General features: G+C 46.1%; 1 protein-coding gene across 1 annotated transcript in view; it reads left to right on the forward strand.

The window, feature by feature from the left end:
- Window positions 1-7,748: 7,748 nt before the first annotated feature.
- MXD1 (MAX dimerization protein 1) overlaps window positions 7,749-13,759 on the forward strand; it is a 30,631-nt gene continuing 24,620 nt past the window's right edge. Inside the window, exons 1-2 of the mRNA XM_062209589.1 lie at window positions 7,749-8,044; window positions 8,783-8,882. Of these exons, the coding sequence (XP_062065573.1) occupies window positions 7,972-8,044; window positions 8,783-8,882 (173 nt within the window). The 5' untranslated portion in view covers window positions 7,749-7,971. The remainder of the gene's footprint in view (window positions 8,045-8,782; window positions 8,883-13,759) is intronic.

A 13,759-nucleotide genomic window follows, 5' to 3' on the forward strand; every position in this document is an offset into this window, starting at 1 on the left:
TCTTCCACTGCTTTCCCAGGTGCATTAGCAGAGAGCTGGATGGGAAGTGGAACAGCTAGGACTCAAACCAGTGCCCATATGGAAGCAACTTTACCTGCTATGCCACAATGCTGGCCCCTTGAAGGCACTTTTATCCATTAGATCATCCAATTCTGAAAGAATAACATAGACGGAGGAGCATCCTTATCTTCTTCCTTTAACGGGCTGCTGCCTCATGGTGGACGTAAATTGTGCTAAATCTTCTGTTTCCAAGTATCTAAATGCTAGAGTGCTCCAGGACTTGGTCCTTGGACATTCCAGTCTCTGTCAGTCACATGACTTCACACTTCTGTGGCTCTCAAATGTGCGCCTCCAGCCTGACCACTTCACTGAATTGGAGTCTCGTACTCCTATCTGCACCTAGATATTAGGCAGCTCAAATTTAAGATGAACTGAACTGATATCTCATTTGTCTGCCCAAACTCCTTCTCTGAGACTTTTTTTTTTTTTTTTTGGCCAGGTAGAGTTAGACAGTGAGAGAGAGAGACAGAGAGTTATGGACAGTGAGAGACAGGCAGAGAGAAAGGTCTTCCTTCCATTGGTTCTTTCCCCAAATGGCCGCTACAGACGGTGCTGCACCAATCCAAAGTCAGGAGCCAGGTGCTTCCTTCTGGTTTCCCATGCAGGTGCAGGGCCCAAGCACTTGGGCCATCCTCCACTGCCCTCCCGGGCCACAGCAGAGAGCTGGACTGGAAGAGGAGCAACCAGGACTAGTACCCGGCGCCCCAACCGGGACTATAACCCGGGGTGCTGGCACTGCAGGCAGAGGATTAGCCAAATGAGCCACGGCACCGGCCAAGACTTTCTTAATAAATGACCCATTCTTTCACTTGTATGCTCAGATCAAAATCCTTAAGTTCATCCTTCATTCCTTTGTTTCTTGCATGCTCCACATCTGATTCATTGGCAAATTTTTTTTTAGAGATTTATTTATTTGAAAGAGTTACCGAGAGAGAGAGTGAGTGAGAGTCTTCCATCTGCTGATTCATTCCCCAAATGACCAGAACGGCCAGAGCTGGGCCAATCCAAAGCCAGGAGCTAGAACTTCTTTCAGGTTTCCCATATAGGTGCAGGGGCCTAAGGACTTGGGCTATCCTCTGCTGCTTTCCCAGGCACAATAGCAGGTAGCTGGATTGGAAGTGGAGCAGCCAAGACTCCAACCAGTGCCCATATGAGATGCCAGCGCTGCAGGCCAGGACTTTAACCAACTGTGCCACAGGGCCAGATCCCTCATTGACACATTTTATTGGCTCTAACATCAGTATGTTTTGAATATGACCAATTTTTTGCACCTAATCTAATCTCTCCTCCTTGTTTGGACATTGCAATACCCCTGTCTTCCTCTGTCTACACTTGTTACTATAGGTCACATTGTTCCTGGCTCCAGTGGTTTTCTACCATTGAGAGTAAAGTCCAGTCTTTCCTGTGATTTACAGGCTCTCTGCAGAACCTGGACCCTGGCTTCCCACAGCCTCACCTCTTGCTCAGTGCATTCAACCACACTGGCCAAACTCCTTGCTATTCTTTGAAAGTAGACTTATGTCCGTGTTCTTCATTCCTTCTGGAATGTTCTTTCTCCTTCCCCACTTCCCAGATCTGCATGGATAGTTTCTACCTTTTCAGGTCTCTGCTCAAACTAAGGTCATTCCTGACCACCCTATCCAAAACAGCAAACCTTTCTCTCTTTATCCCTTTATCTCATTCGATGCTTTTCTTAACATATAAAAATCAGAAATAAAATGGACAAAACATAAAATTTGCTCTTTCAACAGTGCTTTTTTTTTTTTTTTTTTTTTTTTTTTGACAGGCAGAGTGGACAGTGAGAGAGACAGAGAGAAAGGTCTTCCTTTGCCGTTGGTTCACCCTCCAATGGCCGCTGTGGCCAGCGCGCTGCGGCCAGCGCACTGCGGCCGGCGCACTGCGCTGATCCGAAGCCAGGAGCCAGGTGCTTCTTCTGGTCTCCCATGGGGTGCAGGGCCCAAGCACTTGGGCCATCCTCCACTGCCTTCCCGGGCCACAGCAGAGAGCTGGCCTGGAAGAGGGGCATCGGGACAGAATCCTGTGCCCCGACCGGGACTAGAACCTGATGTGCCAGCGCCGCTAGGCGGAGGATTAGCCTGTTGAGCCATGGCGCCAGCCCATAACTCAGTGCTTTTTAGTATATTCCCAGAGTTAGGATTTATCATTGCTATCCAATCCTAGAATGTTTTTATCACCCCTAAAAGAAACCCTGTACTCATTAAGAATCACGCCTTATTCCCCACCCCCCACTTCTGGAAACCATTAATGTACTTTGTCTACAGAAATACCCATTGTAGACATTTCATACAAAACGTGACTTCCTTCATTCAATGCGATGTTTTCAAGGCTCACCCATGTTGTGGCGTGTGTCAGTGCACCACTCCTTTTTGTGGCCAAATAATGCTCCTTTTTGTAGGTATAACCGCATTTTGTTTAAATTCATCAGTTGTTGGGCTCTTTTTCTTTATGAGTGATGCTGCCCAAATATTCGTATACATTTTTGTATGAATATATTTTCAGTTTTCTTGGTTACATACTTATGAGTGAAAGTGTTGCTGGGTCAAATGAAGCAGTGTGTTTAACTTTGGAGGCACTGTCACACACTGTCTGCCAAAGAAGCTCCATTGTTTTATGTCCCCACCAGCAATATGTGAGGTTCCAGTTTCTTCACATGCTCTCCAGACACCTCTTTTTCTCATACCAGTTACCACTGCCTGACATACACACAGCATTCATTTATTATTGTCTGCTTCTTCCAGTAGACAGTGAGCTCTGAGAATCAGAGCTTGTGGCCCAGCAACCACTCAGGTGCCTGGCACAGAGTTAAAACTCTTAATTAATAACAGTTAAGTTCATGAATATAGTCTTGTAACCTTTTTTATTTTACCACTACTCATGGTCTTCATTTTGACCTTTAGTTACCCAAGCAATAAATGGATACATTTTTCTTTAAAAAAATTTCAGATAGGACCTTTAGAGTAGTACCCAGGATTGTGCCTTCTTCCCTCTTAATCCCTTGCATATGTCCTTCCTCTGTTTATGCATGGATGCAAGCAGCAGTTGGAAATGAAGACAATACATAGTTCAGCCTGGGTTTTTTTTTTTTTTTAACCTTTTCCACAAATGTCAAGAAGGGATCATTTTACAACTCATTTACTAACAATGTACCTTAGAGATCTTTCCATGCCAGTATATGTACATTGACTTTTTTTTAAAAAAGATTTATTTTATTTATTTGAAAGCCAGAGTTATAGAGAGGTAGAGAGAGAGAGAGGTCTTCCATCTGCTGGTTCACTCCCCAGATGGCCGCAACAGCCAGAGCTGCGCCGATCCAAAGCCAAGAGCCAGAAGCTTCCTCTAGGTCTCCCACGTGGGTGCAGGGGGCCAAGGACTTGGGCCATCTTCTACTGCTTTCCCAGGTCATAGCAGAGAGCTGGACTGGAAGAGGGAGCAGCCGAGACTAGAATCGGTGCCAACATGGGATGCCGGTGCTTCAGGCCAGGGCTTTAACCTGCTGCACCACAGTGCCAGCCCCTATGTACATTGAGTTTTAAAAAGAATAACTGGTACATAGTGTTTTGAATAATGTATTTACCACAATTTATTCAGGTATTGCTGCTTTTTAAAGCCACAGATATTTGTAGAGTGACTGATTCTTGCAAAGCAGTTTTTAAAGATTTTGAAATCTGGGGCCAGTGCTGTGGCGTAGCAAGCTGCCACCTGCACTGCCGGCATCCCATATGAGTGCTGGTTTGAATCCGGCTGCTCCACTTCTGATCCAGCTCACTGCTAACATGCTTGGGAAAGCAGTGGAAGATGGCCCAAGTCCTTGGGCCCCTGCACCTACATGGGAGACCTGGAAGAAGCTCCATCTGGCTTTGGATTGGCCTAACTCCAGCTGTTGTGGCCATTTGGACCATTGCAGCCATTTGGGGAATGAACCAGTGGATGGAAGACTTCTCTCTGCCTCTGCCTCTCTATAACTCTGCCTTTCAAATAAATAAATAAATCTTTTTTTAAAAAGATATTGAAACATAATATCATGGTACCACATTATCATGATGCTGGAGTGTCCAAAGCAGCCACAAACAAGGGGATTGCTACTACTGAAGCAGAACTCCCAGTCCTGATTTTTTACAACTCAAAGAACCAAATCAATTTCTGAGAAACTTATTTGAAAAATTCATTTTAATGTCCCACTGGTTAGATGTCAAACTCATAAATAGAGAGAGCCTATTATTAAAATTTTGTATTTATTTAAAAGGCAGAGAGCGAGATCTTCCATCCCAAATGCCCCTCAATAGCTAGGGCCAGGCCAGGCCTAAGCCAGGAGCCCAGAATTCAATCTGGGTCTCCCATGTTAGTAGCAAAGACCCAAGCACTTGGATGATCCAGAGTGCATATTGGTGGGAAGCTGGAATCAGACCCAGGGACATTAGCCTCTAACTCTGATGTGGGATGTGGAAATTAGAAGCAGCATGTTAACAGCTTTTATAAACACTTAAGGATTATGACCATCTTCTCTGCTGCTCTGAGGTGCTGAACACCCACCTCTGTCAGAAGTCCTGCACCCTGTAGGGAAGCTGCTGTCCAACATTGGCATTAACTTTTGAGCACCTGCATGTGCCCACGGGGAGGAAGAGCCCCTCAGGAGGAGGACTGGCTCAGCTTCCTGAGACACAGTGAAGATCTGTTTATCATAATGTTTCATGTCTCTGTTCTTCCTCATTTTCAGCTATGCTGCCCAGTCTGTTTATCTTGCTGTAGGCTCAGTTATATAAACTGTCATCCCATGTTTGTGCTGTCACACATAGATTTTTGGTTAAAATTAAGTTTCAAACATTCTAGAATTCTCAGTTCTCTGGGGGGCGGGGAGTGGCTGTACCTATCAATCTGGTAATGCTTTGAGGTCCGAGGCATTGGGGGTTGCTGACCTGAGACTTCTCCTTCCTCTTAGGACTTTCAGTTCTTCAAAACTTGTAATTTTCAGTGTTCTTACTAGTCATTGTCTACATTGTATAAAATAATTGCTAGGAGAAAAATAAAACCCCAAGACCTGTTGTCTGCTTACTGCTTATTTTCCAGTAGATGGCACCAGATACCCTTTGAAGTTCATGATACTAATTCACAGTTGTGTAGCTGGCTAGTTGATAATTTCTTCTACCACCAGGGAACAAAAATGGTACATTCTTTAGTCTAATTCTTTTATTTATATGTAACTTAGTATTTTTGTTTGGAGTTTAACTTGGTGTTTAAATTGTTAATTTGTGATCTCCAGCTTAGATTTCACTACCACCACACAAAAAAATCAGAGTAAGTGTGATTTTCAATCGGTGATTTCCAGGGGAGGGGGTCATGATATTGAAATAGAAGTGAGATAAAGAATTGAGAGTAAAAGGGTAAAGAGTTAGATGCAATGTTCAGAGCAAAAATTGAAAAATTAAGGCATACAAAATCCAAAATGTTAATATAATGAAGTATTTTAGTATTATCACTTTGGCTACTTTAGAAGATTGCAGCCATTTCATTATGGTGTTTGAATTATTTTACAAATAACATACAGGCCGGCACTTCGGCTCACTTGGCTAATCCTCCGCCTGCAGCTCTGGCACCCTGGGTTCTAGTCCCGGTTGGGGCGCCGGATTCTGTCCCAGTTGCCCCTCTTCCAGTCCAGCTCTCTGCTGTGGCCCGGGAGTGCAGTGGAGGATGGCCCAGGTCCTTGGGCCCTTCACCTGCATGGGAGACCAGGAGGAAGCACCTGGCTCCTCGCTTCAGATCAGCGTAGTGCCCCGTCATAGCGGCCATTTGGGGGGGAAAAAGGAAGACCTTTCTTTCTGTCTCTCCCTCACTGTCTAACTCTGCCTGTCAAAAAAATAAAATTTAAAAAATTTAAAAAAACATACAATTATAAACATAGTCAAACTGTTTATATCCCCATTACCTTTTCCAACTGTTTATTGCCTCTTGAAAACCTTTACCTTCAATGTATTTATCGAATTTATGTTAATGAAGAAACAACTTTTACACTGAATTAACCATTAAGACCAATTGACGCGTTTTCTATGTGTCAAGCATGGTTTGCTACATGTTTTCTACTTACTGTTGTCTAATTTTAATGGATTCATAATCCATTTTAGAAACCCCACCCTGATTACATTTATATATTTGGCATTCTTTCATCCAGTGTTTTAGTTGGCATTTTGTGACTCAGTCTTGAAATCTGTTTAATGTACCACCACCCCGGGAGGATTGGTGGCTTGGGCCCTGGGTAATTCTCATCTCTGCAGGTGAATGGATGACCTGGAAAGTCATTCCACCTCTCAGGCCTTTTCTGCATGTGCAAAACGTGGATAATTAACACAGATCGCATGACAGAGGCGAATTACATAGTAAGCCATTGTTACATATAGACAAGAAGAACCTTTTTACAAAAAGAAACATATTCGTGCTTCACTTCTGTTTTGGGGATCCTCAGCTTGCCAAAAGCAGTATTTCCACTTTTTAAACTGGAGATTCAGTATGTTAATGGAACCTGGGTCTCTAGCTAGCTTTCATTTCAGAATTCTTGATGGGTTTACAGAGTGATCCTTAAGCTTTTTAGTTCTTAATGTGTAATATTCTGTTAAGCATTTATATTGGCACCACTCCACACCCTTTGTAGCCGTCTTGAAAAGGCAGTATTCTTTTTAACGTTTTCATTTGAAATTGAGAGAAAAGACTATAAGAGATTTGGGTCAAAGAATCTTGGGGCTTCCACGTTATCTGTAGGTTCAGGAAGTTCCTGAGCTTTTGAAACCCACTCATAACGCGCTTCCCGGGGTGGAAAAGGCGCCTCTGCAGAGGAGCGCCACGCTGCGCACCCGGCCCCAGCGCGCTCTCCCCTTCAGCCCACAGCCACGTGGCGCCCACGGGCCACCCGCCGGGCCGCCGGCGCCGCTCTCCCTTCTGCAGGATTCACAGCAGGGTCCTCGCCGCTGGATCCCTGTCTAGGGAAACCCGGAACCTCCCAGACATCGGCCACCAGGCCCAGGGCTCCGGCCCCGAACCCCAAAGGACAGAGAGCCCAGGCGACGCGAGGTGCCAGCCTTCCATTCGAGGGACGCCCGGCAGGTCCCGGAAGTTTTCCCCGGAGACAGGTCTCGGCAACAGGTCCGAGGCGGGGCCGGGCAGAACCGAGCACGGCGGCGGCCGGTGAGTCAGGGCCGCCCGGCTCCCGGCCGGCCCTCCCAGCCAATGCCAGACCTGGGGCTGTGCAGCCGGGCTGCTGGCCGTCGGCCACTCAGGGCTCACCGGGCCTGGAGAAAGGTGACATCATCGTAGCTGGGAGGTGTCCGAAGGCTGCACCAATGGGAGACAGGCGAAGAGGCTTGCTTTTTACAGCTCTTGGCCAATACTAACAAAGCAAAAGGGGGCCCGGTTGTCGGTATAGAACCAATGGAAAACAAGGAAGGGGCACGAGGCGGAGTTGCGAATCCTGTCACCAATTGGAGAGAGGGGGTGGTGCCCGGTTCTTGTCAAGAGCGGCCAACCAGCGAGAGGAGCGGACTTTGGGGGGCGGAGCCGTGAAGCCCTTCCCCAATCGCACGAGTGTAGGGGCGGGGCAGTCTTTGGAGTGTCCAATGAGGGAGGCAGCCGAAGCGGGCCTGTCAAGAGAAGGGGCTGGGGGCGGGGGGATGGTGAGTCGGGGATAAACACTCCGCGGCGGTGGCGGCTGCTGCTCTGTCAGGGTTCTGTCACGGTGTCGGTGGTGCCCAGCTCACTGACCCCCTCCCCCTCCCGGCGAGCGTGGTCGCCAGAGAGGCTCCTTCAGCCCTGCTCTGCGGGGTCCATAGCGGGGCGCGGGTGTCCGGCGGCGGCGGCGAGCCCGTGGGCAGTGGGGGTTGGTCCCGTGGCTCCGGCCCCCGGTGCAGAATGGCGGCGGCGGTTCGGATGAACATCCAGATGCTGCTGGAGGCGGCCGACTATCTGGAGCGGCGAGAGAGAGGTGCACGGGGACGGGAGGGGTCCAGACGGAGCCGGGGCCGGGGGCCCTGAGGAGCTTGGCCGCGGGGTCGGGCGCCCGGCCGCTCCGGAGGTGGTTGGAGGAGCGGAGAGCGCGACCGCGAGCGCTCCCAACCCCTCTGGCTCTCTCCACTCGCGACCCCAAGAGAGGTCGCCGCTGCCCCCCAAAAGCAATGAATGGGGGTGGAAAGGGGGCTGCTGCCCGCCAGGGTCCCGAGCGCCACCCCCGCCGCACCTCAGCGCGGGTGGGATGCCCGCGGCCCCCTCAGCCGGTGTCCTCTGGTTTACTTCACCTGGGCTGGCCCCGGCAGGCCCCCCAAGAGGGTCGGCGCCCCATCTCCCAGGCCAAGGAGCAGGGCGCCCCTGTCCCCGGGCTCGCGGTGCCGGTCCCGCACCTCCGCCTGAGGCTGGTCCCACTCAGCCGACACCAACCTGCTGGTCGTGGCCAGTGGGAATCCCCGGCTCCGTGAGCTTAGCCACTTGCCGTGTCTTTCTCAACAATGAGCAGCTGGAATCCTCCTTACACCTGCTCCGAACTGAGGGCACTCACACAATTAAAGAAAAAAAATCATTGTTCTCAGAATTCCACCTTGCTCCGTTGAATAATTTCCACAATATTCTTTTAAAGATAAATAAATAAATGGACAAGGAAACACTGTGGAGGGGAGCGAGTATTACATGTTCTGGGCTCATTCATTAACTGGATCCTCCGGTTTTCCAGAAGCTGAGCATGGTTATGCCTCCATGTTACCATACAACAACAAGGACAGAGATGCCTTAAAAAGGAGGAACAAATCCAAGAAGAACAGCAGCAATAGCAGGTAATTTGGTAAATATTTCTCTTTCTTGTAGATTCTACTGTAGGTGACACAAACTGCAGAATGTAACTTGTCTGTTGTGTCTAACCCTGTAAAATACATTAAGTGGTGATCAGGATTCAGTAATGCACACATGGGCTTAAGCCACTGGAGGAAGCAGCTCTTCGGTTTGAGTTGAGAGAACTGAAAAGGAAAGAAAAATAGAAATTGTTTTTCATTTCTTTCTGAACTTTTTTAAAATTTAATTTTGCTTTTCTTCCCGTTTGGAACAAAAAACCTGTGGAAACCACAAGTGAGATTAGCAGTAGGTTCAGTATTTTGCCTTCGGAAGTTGCAGATTCAGGGTATGCTTTCTATAATTCAAAATGCTGAACCTTATTCTTTTACTTTACATGGTGAAGATTTTATCAACAGATTTAAGGATCTGGCTTTGCATAGGTGGTAGGACTTTATATTTGACATGTAAATTATTTACAGTGGATTGGTAATCTAATTTGTCAGGTCTGTTTATAATGGCGAAGAGGCATGATTGTGGTTAAAACCTACCTCTGGTGATGGAGGAACATATAATATTACAGTGATAATATGCTGCCACTTTTTCATGTTAGCCTCCTGGATCGTCTTTTAGTTTTTAAAAGCTGTGAATGTCGCTGGAGATGATCTGGTTAGTGGTTAGTGAAATCGCATATTAAAGTCCTAAGCCTGTTTCCTAGTACATATAAATAGCCCATCAATGTTACTGCCCTTTTCCCCCCTCTTTGCCTTTAAAATATTAGTTGGCTAGGAAACCTGTTTTATTGGATCCATTCAATTATACCCCTCAAGCCAGTAAATTGAAATCATTGACATTTCATCACTGATTTAGAGTCCTTATCCCTCCCTCCCCCTCGTGAACAACTCCCTGCTATTTGGGCAGCCCTGGTGGCTTTCATGCAGACCTCTCAACACCAGGCAGCTCCCACGTAGGCCTGAAACTCACTGTTGCTGTTGCCTCTTCTGTCCTTTGTTCCCCCATTGTCCTTAGAGCTGGTTGGGAGCAGCACACTTGTGCTGTGGGATAAGAAGGCACACGGAAGATGAACCTGTTAGCTACCTGGTGGATTGCCCTTGTCCTCCCATCGTCCATTACCTCAAAGTGGTCGCCAGTGGTTCTGAGTGTGGATACTAAGGTCCTTTAAGAAGGGTGCTGATACCGATCCATGTTGTGCAGTGGGATAAAAGCAGTTAAGCTGTGTTGCATTCTGTTGCAGTATTAATTTTAAAAGATTTGAAAGAAATTTGAGGCCTTTCCATTTACTTTTTGGAAAAAGTGGAGTCCATTTTTGCTTTTATTCCTGTCCACTCATGAGTTAAGAGGAGTTGTCTACATTATTAGTTGAAGCTTAATACGTTAACACTTAATTTTCTTCCAAGTTTCACAGGAAGGTTGGGAGGGAGCAATGTTGAATGGTGAGGAGAGGAAAAGGAGATGTTATTGAAGAAAAATGGCTTGATCCCAAAAGGTAATTAGGGGGAAAAAAATGATAGTTGAGAATTTCAAGCCACGAAATGAGTTCTTTCTCATTCTTCTCTTTAATAACCAGCATTATTCCAGGAGAAATGGCTGCAAATTCTGATTTTTGGAAAAACTGTTCGTTTAATGAATTTGGTCAAAGACAGGAGGTTCTCCCAGTTGTCCATATACTGGAATAATCATGAATGGTGTAAAATATTCGATGGTGGAAGGATTTCTGAGGGACCATGATTAAACGTGGAGATGGCACCAAACAAACATATGAGCAGGAGGAGGTAGTTGTATTTAAATCTCATCACTTCCTTGATGACCTGTCAGAAGTGCTCTTATCTGAGGAGTAGGCTGTCTCAGCAGGGAGAGTATTTTGACCTCTTGACTTGAAATCAGTCTTATGTCTGAGGCCATGTATTGTCAGAATTTTGACTGAGGAGAGGGCTGAGATTATTGCTAGTTTCCAATAACCCTTGGAAAAAACAGTTTATTTTTGTTCATTCAGGTTGAAACATTGTGCTGTTTGCTTGTACTCTGTGGGAGCACTATTCCTAAAAACTAGGATGTAGCCACATATCAAACTTCTTAGGAATGGAAAGTCCAGTTTATTTAAAAGCTGCTTGTTGAAACCAACAACAAAAAATGAAAGTGTGACTATTGACTTTTTTTTGAACCATCCAAAAATTTACTGGATAACACAGTAAGATGGAATCATGTTGTCCTTCCTACTGATCTTTGAAATCGGTTACTGACTATTTAGAATTGAAGTCTGGAACCTTGAAAGATGTGTTTTGTTAAATTAGTGAAGCAGGCCTTGGCACTCATATGAAAGAGGAAGTTGAGGACTTGCCACCCAGTTCTTTCAGACGGTATCTGTATAGCGACCTGACACAGGGAGTCCTTGTAACCTGACTTTTCCCATTTCTCAGATACACTCAGTTTGGCTTTTTATCAGAGGTGTTTTTTTTTTTTTTTGTCTTTTTATCAGTTTTTTTTTGTTTTGTTTTGTTTTTTTTGACAGGCAGAGTGGACAGTGAGAGAGAGAGACAAAGAGAAAGGTCTTCCTTTGCCGTTTGTTCACCCCCCAATGGCCACTGCAGCCGGCGCATCGTGCTGATCCGAAGCCAGGAGCCAGGTGCTTCTCCTGGTCTCCCATGTGGTGCAGGGCCCAAGGACTTGGGCCATCCTCCACTGCACTCCCTGGCCACAGCAGAGAGCTGGCCTGGAAGAGGGGCAACTGGGACAGAATCCGGCGCCCTGACCGGGACTAGAACCCGGTGTGCCGGTGCCTCAAGGCGGAGGATTAGCCTAGTGAGCCACGGCGCTGGCCGATCAGAGTATTTTTTAAAAGAAATTTATTTATTTATTTGAGAGGCAGAGTTAGAGAGAGAGAGAGAGGATCTTCCATCTGTTGGCTCACTCCCCAAATGGCTGCACAACTGTGGCTGGGCCAAGGCCAAAGCAGGAGCCAGGAGCTTCTGCTAGGTCTCCTGTGTGGGTACAGGAGCCCAAGCACTTGGGCCATCCTCTGCTGTTTTCCCAGACACATTAGTAGGGAGCTGGATTGAAAGTGGAGTAGCTGGTTTTTGAACTGGCACCAATAAGGGATGCTGGTGCTGCGGGCTGCAGCTTTAACCCACTGAGCCACAGTGTAGGTCCCTTAGAGTGTGTGTATTTTTTTTTAAAAAAGAGTTATTTATTTGAAAGTTAGTTACAAAGAGGCAAAGGCAGAGAGAGAGACCCCACCACTACCACCAACTGCTGGTTCACTTCCTAAATGGCTGGAGCTGGGCCTATCCTTTTTTTTTCTTTTAAGATTTATTTTATTTATTTGAAAGAGTTACAGAGAGAGGTAGAGACAGAGAAAGAGATCTTCCATCCACTAGTTCACTCCCAGATGGCTGCAACGGCCAGAGCTGCGCTGATCCAAAGCCAGGAGCCAGGAGCTTCTTCTGGGTCTCCCACATGGGTGCAAGGGCCCAAGGACTTGGGCCATCTTCTAGTGCTTTCCCAGGCCCTAGCAGAGAGCTGGATCAGAAGAGGAGCAGCTGGGACTAGAACCTGGCGCCCATATGGGATGCCTTTGTTTCAGGCCAGGGCTTTAACCCTGCTGTGCCATAGTGCCGGCACTTGGGCCTATCCTAAACAAGGAACCAACAGCCTTTTCCGGATCTCCCACGGGGGCCCAAGCACTTGGTTCATCTTCCACTGATTTCCCAGGCCATAACAGATAGCCAGATCTGAAGTAGAGCAACTGGGTCTCGAACCTGCGCTCGTTTGGGATGCCAGCACGGCAGGTGGCTGTTTTACCTGCTGCACTACAGCACCAGTCCCTAGAGTATATTTTTAAATGTTGAAATTTGTCCTCTATCGGTGATTTGAGTTATCAAATCCTCAATAATCATATGGAAAATATCTATGATTTAAGCTGTCTATGCATTCTTATAATGTTTTATTTAAATATATAAATGTTTACCCATCATTGGAGGAGATCTCTGAACTGGTTATTTTTGAAAGATCTACTTTTTTGTTTTTAATGACTAACTTAGTCTCAGTAAGCCTAAAGCACTTCAGCAGCACCCTAGCTATTACGTTTAAGTCCCCCTTAGTGCCATGTGTTCAACACTCTTTAAGTAATCAAGTAAAATGTATAGTATCTAAAACCCTGATTAAAGTTTGAAAGGAGTTATGTTTCCTATGGAGTTTGTTAAGAAATATATCTTAGGGCTTTCAAATTTTATACAAATATATGTAAATCTGTCTATCAGCCTATCTGTTTCTCTTCTAAGAATCTAGACAGTTTTGGTAAGAGTTCCCTGTGAGTTGTTATTTTTCTACTGCCTTGTCAACCGATTTACCTTCCTGTCTTTGACCTACTTGAAATGCTTCTTGTCTGCCGTTCAGTAGGGAAATCTCAAGCAGCTGTTGTTGTATACTTTCATCCATTTAAAACATCTCTCAGACTTTGAACTTACTATTCCCAGTTAAAGCTAAAATGCCACGTGCCTTACAACCAAAGGTTTTCAGTTCTTGTTAATTATAGTATGTTGCTGACAATGGAAGGAAATGCAACCGAAGAACATACACTTAGGATAGCCAAGCAAATCAATTTAAAGTTTTTATGTTATCCAACTTTGAGATCCACGTGAAATTTCCCTAGGAAACACAGACTCTAAAATACTATCATTATTTTAACCTTTGTTGGTACTTCTGAATAAAAATTGATTTCCCAAGCGCCTTATGGAGGAGATATTTAATGCAGGGTTTCATTTTTAGACCACATTCACACACATGTCTATATACACATGTGTATGCACAAACACACATGCACCCCGTCCCTGGCCTCTGGTGTGAGTGAACTTGGTGGTGGTGTCCC

This window comes from Lepus europaeus, chromosome 13 (assembly GCF_033115175.1).
Source record: "Lepus europaeus isolate LE1 chromosome 13, mLepTim1.pri, whole genome shotgun sequence".
NCBI lineage: Eukaryota > Metazoa > Chordata > Mammalia > Lagomorpha > Leporidae > Lepus > Lepus europaeus.